The sequence below is a fragment of the Pavona decussata genome, unplaced genomic scaffold (assembly GCF_977016875.1).
Source record: "Pavona decussata unplaced genomic scaffold, jaPavDecu1.1 SCAFFOLD_383, whole genome shotgun sequence".
Taxonomy (NCBI): Eukaryota; Metazoa; Cnidaria; class Anthozoa; order Scleractinia; family Agariciidae; genus Pavona; species Pavona decussata.
The window spans coordinates 132,270-147,739 of NW_028145756.1; the positions used below are offsets into that span (position 1 = coordinate 132,270).

Genomic DNA, 15,470 nt, shown 5'->3' on the forward strand with positions numbered 1-15,470 from the left:
TTCGTTTGTTCTACTTCGCGATTATTTCAACCCCTCCAACAAAAAATTGCGAACTACCCAGGAAACAAATTGGCACGCGTAGCATTCGAGTTAAGAAAGAGAATTAAAAATTCACCGTCTGGTGTTTACGTTCTCCACAGAACGTTGAATTTGGTCATTTCACGTTGTTGTTTTGCATAGAAATGTATCAAAATTTAAAGCTCACATGCAGAGCGATTGTTTTTGCTCATTAAACCTATTGTTTTGCGGCGTTGTCGTTGTCGTCGGGGTCGTCGTTGCTTAAGTTCCGTAGTGGCTTTGCAGAGCATTTAAGCATTGCTTCCATAATCAAAAATTCCACGTGCGGATGCCTGGCCACACTGTTTATCGGTCTTCCGATGGTATTTGCTTTCGCTTCTCCGAAATTTAAAACTTTTGAGACATATCGCTCGAAAGTTCTTGGTGGCATCCTCAAAGCAGCTGCCACTTCATCCACTTGATATCCTTTAATTTCTTTCATCCAAAAGGCTCGCCACCGTAGATCTTCACTGTACGGGCGATGCATAGCTGATTTTGATGAAATTTATTCATAAAAAAATCCCATATAACCTTGCGGTCTTGTCCTGTAGTTTTATGCTTTGATCCGACAACGTTAATTGAAATAGCTGTATACAAACATTAATTAAAAGCTTCATTATATTGATCATAGACAAGTAAAGATAAACGATAAAAAGGAACAACGTTTCGGGGTCGTCATGACGCCATTATCAAGTTCGAAGTGATAGAAATAATTGAAGTCAATGTCAGAAATAGTTCACCAAAAAATTAACATAATGTCTGAATATATAATGTCACGTAAATAGTTTAGCTTGAATTGAGTCCGATTGGACATTGAGAGATGGTGTTAACTCTCTAATTAGCAACATTTCGTAAACTAAGCAATCGAACTTATTCATGCACTTCTTAAGGACAGAAAAATTTCTGTCAAGGTCTTTAGGGACATTACGGTGTTCATTAAGAAAGTGCTTGCCAATGGAAGAAGATTGGTATTTATGCTCGACCACGCGCTGGTGTAAATGCCGAAGTGTAAACCCTACATAACTTGCATCACACAAGTCACATTGATATTTATAAACAACACAATTCTGATTTACAATAGATGGTTTTCTCTCCTTTATCTTTAGTTCTTGTTGGATTTTGTTACCAACAAAAATCGGTTGGATGACTGTGTCAATCTTCTGGCTAAGATCTTTGAGCTGTTCAGCAGAAGCCTGATCTTTGAAAGGCAGGACTATTCGGACAGTTGGACTGTCTCTTGGGGCAGGTATTGGTTGAGTACCTTCAGCCTTAGAGGCTACAAAACTCCTAACGGTGGTGTTGATAAGTTGTTGTGGGTATTTCAACCGGGTGAACACAGCTTTCAAACGGTCACATTCTTCAGAGAAGTACGACCAACACGATGATAAGCGATACGCACGATCAAGCATGGTTCTCAAAGCCCTCGTTTATAGCGCATATCGACGTGACTTTGGTAGTGAAGCAAAAGACTCGTGTTAGTAGGTTTTATGTAGACCTTGGTCTCAATTTGGGGAGCTCTGTTAACGAGCTGCATTCCAAGAAAGGGTAGCAGACCATTAACCTCTGTTTCCATGGTGAACTTCACAGATGTGTGGCAGTTGTTAAGAACCTGGAGAAAATTAGCCGCTGATTTTGTGTCCGGCATTATTGTCAGAGTATCGTCGACGTACCTCTTGTAAAAAGGAGGCATTTTTCCTGCAAGCTCTAGGGTTTCTTCAATGGATCCCATGAAGACATTGGCAGGGAGTGGCCCGAGTGGCGAACCCATGGCGACGCCATCGGTTTGTTCGTAAAGTTGGCCGTTGAATTGAAACAGCTGATCTTTGGTGGATGCTCTGAGAAGATCTACAAGGTCCATTCTGCTAAGGTTCAATTGGTGGGTTTTGCTGAACCAGTTATCTGTGAAAGCTTTATCAGCAAGTATCTGTATGGTTTCCTCTAGGGGCACGTTGGTAAATAGCGAGGAAACATCATATGACACAAGAATATCGCCACTGTTGATCTGTAGTTCCCGAATCTCGCTCGCAAAATCAAAGGTGTTAGTTATTGTGTATTTGTTATAGGACAATGGCTGTAGCTTCTCCTCTAACCATTTTGCTAACCTATAACTATACGTTTGTGTGGCAGATAAGATGGGTCGCATAGCCAGATGTTCTTTGTGCGTCTTAGGCAAACCGTACAGGTCTGCTAGCCGTGAGCCTGTGGGGCGCACGAAATCTGCAATCACTTTGGGTAATATTCTGCGGACAATAGATTCTAGCTCTTTCTCCTTTTGAAGAAGTGGATGGTGATGTCTGGGCGGTCTCCCTCTAGTCTTCGGCCTCTCTGGATCAACTGCTCTGAATTTTGTCGTTTCATTAATGCATATATACAAAATATCCTCCACCCTGTAATGCCTTGTGGGAGACCCCTGTAAAAGTCACGTGGCTGCTCTATGAACTGTTATTTCCTTCTTTAGTATCACTTAGGATGCCTATTTCAAGCTTTACACACGTACAAAGTTAAGAACTTAATTACTTCATCCACGACTATATAGTCTCAAATGTCATCGGAATTCAGCACTGTGAACTCGCACGATCGACAGGAACAGCTTGTTCAAAACATTTTCCGCCGACGCATAATCAGTTTGTATATGCATTGAAATATATACATTTATAACTTCAGAAAGGATAAGGAATTTGTAAGGTTATTACATTCATACAATAAGCAGACTTAGATAAATTCTATAAAATAGGAATTTTGAAGTTTCGCTTTTCGGCTTGGCTAAATATATATATTTATTTTTCAGCTGCTTCATGTTGTAATAAGGAATCTGTCTGAAGGCGCTGTTTTAAAAAGAATACAAAAACACAAAACAGAGAGTAAAGTTCTATTGCTAAGATTAAAACGAGAGTAATTCTGCATCAACCGAGCTTCGTCTTCTCCATCCAGCCAGTCGATGTCGTCAGCCGAGAGACACAAAACCTAGACGACACAGCGTTAGGCAACGTATTGGACACAATGCAATTTTTTTTCCAAGAGCGTCTTATGTGACGAAGTTCCCCGTGTTGTGGTCTAGCCTTACTCATTAGCCATTCTGTTCTGGGGGCACCTGTGTAAATTACTTTTCCGTTTCAGTTAAGATTGTAAACTACACGGCTGCCATTTGCGCCATTGCCGGATTTCATATCGTGGGGGACTGGGTATGAGTCTATGTATTATGGGATATGAGACTAACACCCACATAGCCAGAAAGAACACACCAAACTTTACAACATCATCAAGTTTGGTGTTAATCAAGCCAATATTAGACGAGATACAGCCGTTCAAAAGAATCCAAATTTTATTATGAAACACATACGGACGCCGGACAAATTGTCCGTCGCGTCCGGCTATCCATACACTCCTTAGTAAAATTTTAATATTTTTGAACGGCTGTATCTCGTTCAATATTGGCCCAAATCCCACCAAACTTGAGGATTTTATAAAATTCGGTGTGGTCTTTCTGGCTGTGGGAGTGTTATGTCCCATATCCCATAATACACAGACTCATACCCAGTTCCCTACGATATGAAATCCGGCAATAAAGTAGTCTGGCAAAGTTCCCCACAAAGTGTTGTTCATTGACCCTGAAAAGCCCCTAGGAGAGTGGTCAATTACACACATATATACTTGTATAGACTTGATCTTTAGAGAAACGATAAAATACTATTCTCTTTCTATTACTTTCCTGTGACACTTAATATTCTGAGACTGGACCAAATAGTTATTACTTTGAAATAGGTTGATGTGGATACAACTGTGACTACCGTTTAGGTTTCCCATTCCAGTATGAATTTCATTTGAAGAATGTTTTTTGAGACACATTTAAATTTCAACAGATTGCCTCTGCAATGATTTCATTTTCTCCTAATAGACATCCCCATCTTATGACGGCTAGGCTTTCAGGCGCAAATGGTATTTGACAATGTAAGGAGCTTTTTTTTAATTGTGGGGAAAAAACTTACACGTACCTCGCCGTTGCTTTATGAGCTGTCGTTTTTTCGTCGTTAACGTCGCTGATGTATGGATCAAGTCAAATATTTGAAATCTATTGGGGTCACCGTCAAATAATCCGAGCCCACAAATCTAAAAAAATGCCACAGGTCTAGCAGCGCAAGCTGTCCTTGTAATGGCTTGTAAAATTTATACTCTATTCCTCTCAGATATCTTTGGTCTCGGGTTTGTAAAATGACGACAACTTGTTCGGTGCAACAATGTTAGGCGAAATATAAGAATCAGACGGCACGACATGTTTAAACCCCGGTTTTCCGAAGCGAAACTGCTCTTGATTTCATTCTTGAGTACTCTCACTTCCTCTTGACATTATTCAAGGTGTTCGATGTTTTTCTAGCAGCGATCGATACACAAGTATCAGCGCAAAGTCCAAAGCATCGGCCGCTCGTGATATCTTAACTTTACATTTGAGACTAGTTCTCTTTTGACTTTCACTTTGCTCTGTATCACAAAGCAAACACCCGAAGAAAAGTGAAGTTTTCTTCAACATTACCCGCTAGTCGCGCTAGAAGAAACTATCTCAGCGGCTCAGATTGCGCGAAATTATACTTTCAGTCTTAACAGTTTTGGCGTCTCTCTGCTTACGTTTGTTGATCTTGTCTGGCATGTGATTGGCATGGGACGTCCTTTTCGGTGATAAGTAGTTCCACATAAATTAAATTTACGGCACGTACATACATGATCGACCGCTCACGCGTCCAGCCGTCTCTTCTCGGGGAGGAAAGCCGGACCTAGGGAGCGGACGAAATCGGGCCTAGCATGATATGTGCAGACGATGTTTATACAGCTTATGAGTCATTAGTCTGCAATGTATAACTCTTCTCCAATGCCCCACTGAGGAAAATTTTCCATAGAAACCAGTCGACTTTCTCTTCTACAACAGCCCAAACAACCACGGGCGATCAGTTGGAAGCCACGCCTTGGGCAAGAAGACACCTTTCTCCATGTAGATTTTAGGTAAAGGATTCCTTTACCTAACAAGACAAAAAAATCATTTTTAATTATAATTTTTTTTTTGCAATAAAGGAAATAAAAAAATCACTTGCAATTTGTTGTCCCCTTCCCGTGTTGAACAATGGACACTCAAGCCGTATCCTTATCCTTCCCGTTACACTTTGTTCTGAATCTATGCCATACTATATCTTTACAAGAGAGGATGAAGGTAAGAGAGGTAATCCCCCATATAGGCCCTATCCCCATCGTAATCCCTCTGAAGTTATTTTTAGAAGGTATCGATTTTCTCGCGGATAATGTTACCTCGCGCGTTACGTGTCTTTCACCGTTTTTAATTTTACAACGGCTAATCACAATCATACACTTCCATAAAAGAAATTGTTTCTCGCGTTACTTCCAACGAATCTCTAAGAAATACACGTGATTTGAAAGCTAATAAAATGAAGATTTGAATGTCCGAAGAGATTTTAAACTCACTGTGACAAAAATATCAAAATTTTCGTGCCGCGGTTGTGATCTTTATACTCGTCTGTTCAATCGCGGCTTCAATTCAAATATAATGTAACACTCTTGCATAAAAAAGCTAAAATTTGTTTCTCGCCTTTCTTTTAATGAATCTCTTGGCTACATGCGTGATTAGAAAGCTAATGGAATGTACATTTCAATGACCAAAGGGATGTGAACTCAGTGGGATAAAAATTTCAAAATTCGTGCCAAGGTTGTGATGTTTATACTCGTCTGTTCAATCGCGGTTTTGACAGCTAAATGTAAAAAAGGTTTATTTCTCGCGTTTCTTCCAACGAATCTCTTAACTACATACGTGATTTAAAAGTAAATAGAACGTAAATTTCAATGACTGACGGAATTTTGGACTCACTGCGATAAAAATATCAAAATTCTTGCCGGAGGTTGTGATGTTTATACTCGTCTGTTCAATCGCGGCTTTCAATGTTTTGACAGCTATTATAATGTAACACTCTTGCATGAAAAAAGATTTGTTTCTCGCGTTTCTTCCGGCCAATCGCTTAACTACAGCGTAATTAAAAAGCTAGTGGAATGTAGAATTCAATGACCAAAGGGATTTTGAACTCACTGAGATAAAAATGTCAAAATTTCTGCCGGGGGTTGTGATGTTTATACTCGTCTGTTCAATTGCGGGTGTCAATGTTTCGAGAGCTAAATGTAATACTCTTGCATGAAAAAAGATTTGTTCTCGCGTTTCTTCCAACGAATCTCTTAACTACATACGTGATTAGAAAGTAAATAAAACGTAGATTTCAATTACTGTAGGGATTTTGTACTCACTGCGGTAAAATATCGAAATTCGTGCCTAGGTTGAGATGTTTGTATTTGTCTGTTCAATCACGGCTTTCAATTTTCGCCAGCTAATTGTATTGTAATATTCTTGCATAATTTCCGCACAGCTGGGCTCTAAAACAAATCATGCCGGAGCGATTCTTTTCCAATTTGCGTTGTCCAAATACAACCACTTTAAACTCGCATTCGTCCATAAAACATATCCAGGCACCGCTTTCTGTATGCATGTTCCGCCATTTTGTTTTTAGATCAATTCGCGAAAGACGCGTAGCATTGCGTGGGAATCGACTAAGCTGTCAACGTGGGTAAAATTCATGAGATATGATTGGCTATCACCTAGCCCTCTTGGGACACTGGATCTCGCGGAAAATCTAAAAATAACTTTAGAGGGATTACGATGGGAATAGGGCCTATATGGGGCATTACCTCTCTTACCTTCATCCTCTCTTGATCTTTATCATCGCCATTATAATTATACTCTTTAATTTATTTATAAATGGGGAATATGTAGATTACTTAATAAAGAATACATTTTTTACGCTCAAAAGATACACTCCTGATTGCACTTGTTCTATCTCGTGTAGCTAACGGCTAAAATCTATGAGTTGGCACTGCAAGACAATGTGGCATGCTTTGGAACATTCTTCACTGCTTTGCCAATCTTGTTGGATGATCATGACTAAGACAGTACAGTGGAGCATTGAAGCCATGGTGATAAGCAAAGGCTTCTGTATGGGCCCGATAACGCAGATTTGCTTGGGCTCGTTCTTAAATTGATCCTTTTTGCCTCCTTGGAAATACTACACTACGGAGACATTGTACGCTGCCTAAGGACACCAGTCCAAGGATGTCTTAGAGCAGGAAAATTGACAAACGTTATAGCATCGTTAAAAGTAAGCTTTGGCCAAACGTATGTGTAAAGCGCTCTACAGATATTGCAGCTTCAACTTTCATTGCGCGAGAATAAAGGCTGTCTATCAGTTTGCCTTTTGGTGCTACAATTTGCAACAATTGCGGAAACGTGGCAACCAATTTTTGAACTTTGCAAAGTGTAAACCGTTTTCTTGAACTTGCCTTGCAACTCAGCAACACCCAGTTTTTAGCCGTTGAGCTGTTTCTTGCATAAACATTGTTAATTTAATTAATTTAGTCAAGTTCGTCACTAAGTGTGCTGCAGTTTATGTTGGAAGGGCTGCGACCCTGCACAATCCTTTGTTTTAACGTTCACACCACAGTTGAATATCTTAATTAAAACATTTCGATTGGTCAGTTGCTCCAAGACATTCCAAATTCTATCGTTGTTTCTGCAGGGTCAAGGCCAAATAGGCAAACAAAAACATAAAACAAAGACGTTTGTCAGGTTTCATGACCATTGCCTTCAATTAACTATGGTGTGGCGGGGGAAAGAAACAGAACTTTCGAAGATCCTTGCAAACTAACCCCCAACTATTGCACACACAAAGAGCATAATAATGCTGTAAAAGTGCACCGATACTCTTAGTGACTTAATGACATAGAACGTTAAATCACACACGACTGGTGAGTCATTAGAGTTGCACGAAACTAATAAACAGACATTATAAGTAACGTTCCATAAATGCCATTGCAACTTAGAAGGGTTATGATGACTAAAACCTTAAAATCTTTGTAAGATGAGACTTACCAAGAGCAAAAATCAGCACGGAACCGTTAAGGATCACGAACAAGACATTTATAAAGACGGATCCCCTTTCTCTGTTGTGATTTCCGTGGACGTTATTCTCAGAATATATTGCACCAAGGCAAACGTTGAAGAATATTATCCATAACACAAATGTTTGGAGGCGATCTTCAAGTTTCCCTTTAATTGGTCGAAAGAGCGTGTAGGAAATTCCTGATGCACTTGCTGTCACCAAGGTTAGGGCAATCTGCGAGCGACTCTCCGATCCGAAAAGAGGGATCAATGAAATAAGAATAAGCTTTCTGTACATTTCAATTGTCTCCCAAAACCAATATCTCTCTTTGTAGTTTTCGAAAAACACTCTGAAGCCAAAAACAACTTCTTCTTCTGTTTCCGAATGCCGGTACTTGTAAACGAGGAATAGAATAAGTAGAGGGAACGCTATGGGATAGAGTGAAAATGCAGCAGCGATTTTCCAGAAGACATTATGTCGAGCGGTGAAGCAATGGATGGAGTGATCAGCCCTCAGAAGGGAAACACAATCGGTATTTTTTTGGTTAAAGCAGATGTTGACACATACTCCAGGCAAAGGGAGAATGTGGATAATCTTCTTGCTTGTCATTGGGTATGATAACAGAAGAAATAATAATATATTGCGATAGCATGATTTCTTTAAATGCGATATTTTCCTTATCTTTTGGCTCATAAAAATTTCCTTCTTGTTTATATAGTGTTTCTTTAGGAAGAGGTACAGGAAAACCAGTAAAACAACTAAAATGTTAGTGCTTATGGCTAATACAAATTCTAAGAATGGATCTGGTCTTAATCCAGTTTGAATGCAGCTTAATGGTGCAAATTGGAAAATATTTCCTTCAACAAACTTCAAATATTTTTCCATAGAGATCAATACTATTGGCCACTGAACACGCACCAGTGCTGAGAAGATACCAGAAATAACTTGGTAAAATCCAATTACAATTTTGCAACAAGACATGACAACATCTGCAACGGTGCGATTGTCTTCTGTGCGTCTTGAGTCTCCCCAGAGAACCAGTAGAAACACAGCAACAAAGGCGAAAACTACCACAACACATGAAATGATAGTAACAACCATTTTTGGGCATTCCAGGCATGTGTTAAATCGAAAGTAGTGATTATTAGAGCACATTGCACACAAGGTTCCTTTGTATCCGACGTGACATGATGAGTTGATTCCACCAGTACAAGAACCAGTATAGGGACATTGTAGTGGCTTTGGCAGCGGTCCTGGAAATCTGTTAAAATTGTTGTCGTATTTACTATCGACAGCGTTAATGTTTTTAACGAAATTCTTATAAATTTCCTTGTTAGTTTCGTTCGGCCATTTCCAGTAATATTCGGGCGCTAGTAACGCTGTGTCGTTGACGCAATTTATTCCTTGGGCCGGACATTCTGAGCAAGGACCAAAACGATCCAGGCGGTAAAATCTGTGGAGACATCTGCATGCACGATAACCAGCGGGGTAAGTTGAAAGAGTACCTGGTCATATAAAAAGAAAACGATAAGCCATTTCAAAACAACGACACGAAGTTTGAATTTAGAAGACTATTTCAAACAAGGTTGATGAAAATTATAATAAGAATGTTAAATAAACATTTTTAAGTTGTTTGTTAAAGGCCCCGTTTCACCCATTCAGCTTTGCGGCCATGTGTTATTGTTTACAGGCGCTTCTATTGTTTAGTCTTGCGATCTGATTAGTTTAACAGAATATTCACGCTGGAATGAAAGTCCTGGCGTATTCAAAATACATCAGACCAGGCAAATCGGACTGATTGATTTCGTTTCAGTTGCTCCAATTTATTTTGATCTCTGCTTTACTCTCCAAAGCGCTCGAGTTCTTTGTACTCCTTTATGTAAAATTTTCGGCGAAACGAAATTCGAGGTTTTGGTTCGTTTTTCTGCATTCCTTCCTTTAAGCATCGCGGCGCAACAGTCGAACAGTTACAGCCGGCAGCCCACAGCATTAAATAATTTTTGTCCGAAGATTTTGATTCTATTGTTGTATAAGATAAACAGTAATCTTATAAGGGTCCTTTCGATTATTATTGAAGTTGCCACATGAGGAGAAATTAACTGTGCTGGACTCAATGTTAGCTCAGTGACTTGCCAAACTGCCTAACTTCGTGCCAGCCTAGGATGTATGCTGATGATACCCACATCACTTATGCTGGAGTTGATATGAATTCAATACAGTCAAATCTGAATCACGATTTAAACAACCTAAACAAACGGCTTATTTCCAATAAATTTACTTTGAACACTGCTAAAACTGAATTCATGCAAATTGGCTCCATACAAAACACAGTGGGCAGTTTCCGTATTCACAGGTTGGTTTTCATTACATGAATAATCTTTTAGTCTAGCTTTTCACTGAAACTGTTATTTTATAAAATAAACGGCTCAAACAGTATTGATATAAACAGTGCAAAATTTGTCATTTATTAAAGGTCATGCCAAAGTCAAGTTGTTTACAAATAACTTGAAGCGTTTAAAACAGTTAAAACTAATTTCAACCCAAGTACAAGGCATTTGATATTAACTGCTCAAATCACAATTCCCCTTTCTCTGTTCAGCTAGAGTGGAGTAAACAAAAGGCTATTGACGTAAGTCTGGCGGAAATGGCGGTCAAAAGGATGGACATGAATCTTAGGCAATTCTACGCCGAAGCAAGAGATATAGAAGGGGAAAATCACAGCCGCGCGACTCTTGTCCTAAGAAATGGCATTGAGAGATATCTAAACCGGAACACCACCACACAGTTTAGGAATAAGGTTTACTCACGACCGGCCCACGTTTTGTCCTCTTAAACCAAACAAACCAGCAATAGAAAAAGAAGACCTGGCCAAGCTAAAAAAAAGTGTAATTTTTTCACTCACCAAGCCGCTGTCTCTCTTGAGAAACGTCTGGTTTTATGTTTCTCTTTTTTGGTGTCGTCGTGGGTTTGAAGGCCAGAGAAACCTCAAGAAAACAAGCTTTGCGTTTGAGACAGATGAAAGGGGCTGCCCTTTCGTTACCATGACGCACGACGAAACGACAAAGAACCATCTAGGGGGAATTTCAGAAGTGGAGAGCTTCGAAAAAAATGGCCGAATGTACAAAACCAGCTGTCCAACCGACGGCTATTCTGCTCTGGAAGTCTTCCTCACAAAGCTCAATCCACAATGCGATGCACTATTTCAGTATCCGAAGAGAAATTGGCGCCCTTCAGATGAAGTGTGGTATGAAAATCGGCCATTCGGAAAGAACAAGTTGTCTTCATTAATGAAAGAAATCAGTGCCGAAGCAGGTCTGTACCGTACCTACACCAACCATTCTGTGACAGCGACAGCCATAACCATGTGGGCCAACGCTGGAGTAAAAGATCGAGAGGTGGTAGCAATATCTGGCCACCGCAATGAAGCGAGCTTACGAAGATATCAAAATCAGCCATCAGTAAATCACGTTTTGACAGTGGCTTTTTAAAGAGATGCAGGATTACAACCACCTGCCGTTCAGCAAAGTACACCTACAAGAAGTCCATTTCAGCAGCTGCCGTGTACAAGTTCCACCATGAACATGAACAGCATCTCGACAGCATCTATTATATGTTATATTTTGTATACGCATATTTAAGTAGGCTAACACATTTATGTAAATGCAGAAAGCACACGCGGCCTGTGGGCAGGAGTCGGATGAAATAAGTCTTCGACAACATATTACATGTTGGCAGCGTTTTACAAGAATAATCCTTAAAGTTAAATCGAGAGAGGTCAACACAAGCGAATGATGACAGCAGCAACGTCTTTCACATCGCCGCAGATGGACTGGGACGCCCCTGACCCAATAACTGCATTCGCAAGATTCAAGAAAAATTGCCAGCTTATGTTTTCAAGCGTTCTCAAAGACACCGACGACGAAGAAAAAGTGAGCTACATCCTACTCTGGTCGGTAGAAAAAGGTTTGGATATATACAACAGCTGGGCATTCACATAGGAGGAAGACAGGAAAAAGCCGGACATAATTTTCGAACGGTTCGAAAATCAATTGGAGCCAAAAACGAGTCATCGAATTCATAGATACATGCTTCAAGGAATACGACAAGAGCAAGGCGAGCCAGTGGAGGATTTTATTTCAAGATTGAAATATCTAGCAGCGAAGTGCCAATTTCGCGACAACGCCAAAATTGAAGGTAGAGTCCTAGATCAGCTTATTTGGGGATCAAGAAATCCTGATGTTCAAAAGTCTCTCATAAGTCGAGACAAATCACTAACCCTTGCGGCCGCTATTGAGATTGCAAGGAGCCACGAGGCAACAAGTAAACACATGAAGACACTAGCAGGAAGTAGCAGAAACTTTCAAAAAGACAGGAGTATTAATGCCATTCGTAGGGAACAAGAAAGGGAGTCCTGTAACAACTGTGGAAAACAACACCCGAGGAACAAATGTCCAGCCTACGGTACATCATGTCGAAAATGTGGCAAAGTTAATCATTGGCAATCTGTTTACCGATCCGGCAAACGGAAACAACTTAACGAAGGAACGAAGTCGGTCGTCAAAAAAGTTATCCAGACGATTGAGGATATGCGCGACGAAGCCTTTGCAACACTTGAGATAACTCAGCCAGAAAAGAAGCGGAAAATTAATCTTCAATGTAAAGTAGATATGGGCGAACAGAGCAATGTTTTACCCGTAAGGCTACTGCGCATAATCGCCCCAGAGAAGTTTGACGACGAAGGAAATCCCAAATCAGAAGCACTGTTAAAGAACAAAGCCGTCCTTTCAGCATACGGGGGGTCTATAATCAAGCAGCTTGGCACTATAGACATCCCTTGCAAGTACAAAGAGAAGAAGATAAACTGCATTTTTTACGTCACAGATACTCCAGGGCCAGCTATTCTCGGTCTAAAAGCGTTCACGGCACTGAAACTAACATCATTTGACAGGCTACAGAATTTTAACCATTTCTAACTATTTAAACGTTATTTCTAACGTTTAATTAGACAACTCAATTGGAAAGACTTGAGCACTCAATCAGTTCGAATACATAAAGGTTTAATGGTATACAAGTCTTTACATGGTCTTGTTCCTGAATATTTATCCTCTAAATTTGTTAAACGAAATGAAACGCGTTACTAAATAACAACTTTATTTAAGTCTCAAATCTGGATAGCCGAGCACAAGTGTCCTACTAATTGGGGAGACTAAGAAAAAAATATGAATTAAAATCTATTCAACTAAGATTAAGTAAAGTTAAGAAAACCTAATAATTAATTATCATTAATTAACACCTAAAAAAAAATATTTATTTGACAATTAACCCTGAGGGACTCTGTTAACAAACTATTTCTCCCGTTTCCGCGAACTTATTTTCATTTATAGTGGAGCAGTTCTTTGGAACAGCGTACCCTGTGATGTGAGAGAAGCTAAATCTCTAAGCCAATTTAAAAGATTAGTTAATGTTCATTTTTAATTTTAGAGTACTAGTATACGCGGCATTCATGAAAAAAACAGGTTTTAGTTAGATTATAGTTCTAGTTAGGTTTTGAATTTTGTTTAGGATAGTTAGGTTATTTCTAATTTTGATACTCCTGATGGATTTTACCGTGTTTAAATAAAGATTATACTATTCTTGTATTCTGATTTCTTGTTAATAGCTAATGATAAAATTTAGCGAAAGAAGATTTACACTACGTTTCGATGACTCCATATCATCATTTCGAAGTGAAAAGTCATCGAAACGTAGCGTAAAACTTCTTTTGATTATTTTTATCATTAGATGTTTAACTAAATGTAATCTTATTCTAATTAATATCGCTTTCAAAATTATAGCGCGCTGCGCCGATCTGGTCTATCGTACTACCATGAAATTATTTCTACCTTTGATGAAAAAGCAATGAAGCTACGAATGAATCTGCGGCTTACTAAGCAAATAGGTATTTTAATTTATGTGCTTGTGCCAATAGGAGAAAAAGGAAGCGACGCCACGTAGGAAACCATACAGTTTATTACGTCTCTTTGCAACGCTGTTTAGATGAATCGGGACAATAAAATCGAATGCATCTAATAAAACTTACGCGTTAAGGTCAGACATCCGAAGAAATCAGAAACATCGCCACAACGGATGCATGCATTTAGACAACAAATCCTCCCGCTTTTTTTTTCAGAATAAAACCTATGCGAAGAGTCTCTAAGAGGAATATATTCTTTTGGAATAACAACTGTATAACTACATTGTCAACGGCGAGATGTTACTCAGAAGCGACCGACGATTTTCCGATTTTCCTTTCCACACGAAGACTGTTCTTGAAAATATTCACATAAATAAAGCGAGAGGATTTTATATAAAGCTTAATGACACGAAAAATAGTGATATTCCGGGAAATAAGCTCGATGAATGTGTATTACTTTCGCTATTAAGTGCTCACTGGTAACTTTCTGAATTTTCGACTGTTCGAAATTCAGCTCGGCGCGCAATGCCTCTTGGGTGAACAAGGCCCTTTAAGCGTGTGAGCCGAGTCCAACATTGTAAAACAACCCCCATAACAAAGATTCTTACAAGGCTCAAATCCCCGCAAATGGTTGTAGATGTGGGAATGACGATCCGAAAGTAAATGCTCGGGAGCTCGCCTTACAATCGGCGTCTAATACGTTCAGCGTTTGAAGGCACTCTTGAAAGCGGTGCACCTAATGAGTCTCAAAAGTTGTTAATTATATAAGGGCATTTTACAAACATGGATTTATATAGGGTCATTCGTTGGCACTGATTTATATAGGGTGGTTTTTGGTCATGTTACTGGCCATTGTTATAGACTGAGGGGTCTGTGCTCAGCTACTGATAATGATCCGAAATATCTAATTCTACTGCTACGAACATTCGGTAAAATGATTAACCGACATAGGGGAAATAAATATCAGAAATTTAATTCACACCGTTGTTATCGATTATTCTATCATTAATTAGTGCCAATTGGCAAGTACACAATGAAAACCGAAGTAGTCAGAACGAAAACCACAGCTTAGGACAATGCGTCACAACAACAACAACAACAACAACAACAACAACAACAACAACAACAGCAACAAAAACAAAAAATAGCAATATTCACAACGTTTGACATGGTATGCTCTGCTTTAAGAAAAAAAAAACAGTTACTGGAAAATTAGTGCCTTTTTTATTGCGTGAATTGGTTTTACAAGCTGGATTTTCTAAGGGCCAGGGGAAGAATTTATTATAGCCTGCTAAGTCACCCTGTGTCAGTTATCATTCTAACACTACTAGTCTGTCGTTATGCCAACATTAAACTATTGTTCAGAAACAATACCTTGGACACACTCTATTTTATACTAGGGCTTCGCAGAGCTGGTCACAGAGCTGGAGAACTATCGTGTGGAGCACTGTTTCTAATTTGCGACAAAGAAGGGGCTATAC

General features: G+C 39.4%; 2 protein-coding genes and 1 pseudogene across 2 annotated transcripts in view; 1 reads left to right on the forward strand and 2 right to left on the reverse strand.

Moving 5' to 3' along the window:
- Positions 1-337: 337 nt before the first annotated feature.
- On the reverse strand, positions 338-2,439 carry LOC146451821 (uncharacterized). The gene has a single exon (XM_085098580.1). It carries the CDS (start codon positions 1,464-1,466, stop codon positions 831-833), a length of 636 nt encoding a protein of 211 aa, XP_084954706.1. The 5' UTR covers positions 1,467-2,439; the 3' UTR covers positions 338-830.
- A 2,152-nt stretch (positions 2,440-4,591) lies between these two features.
- Positions 4,592-15,470, reverse strand: part of LOC146451822 (uncharacterized) — a 137,997-nt gene continuing 127,118 nt past the window's right edge. Inside the window, exons 21-22 of the mRNA XM_085098578.1 lie at positions 8,027-9,541; positions 4,592-5,066 (exon numbers count right to left, since the gene is read on the reverse strand). Of these exons, the coding sequence (XP_084954704.1) occupies positions 4,891-5,066; positions 8,027-9,541 (1,691 nt within the window). The 3' untranslated portion in view covers positions 4,592-4,890. The remainder of the gene's footprint in view (positions 5,067-8,026; positions 9,542-15,470) is intronic.
- Positions 10,199-11,524, forward strand: LOC146451823 (uncharacterized; annotated as a pseudogene).

Bases quoted from the DNA above. Each gene is read 5' to 3' on its own strand.
- LOC146451821 (XM_085098580.1), bottom strand. From the start codon at position 1,466: ATGCTTGATCGTGCGTATCGCTTATCATCGTGTTGGTCGTACTTCTCT.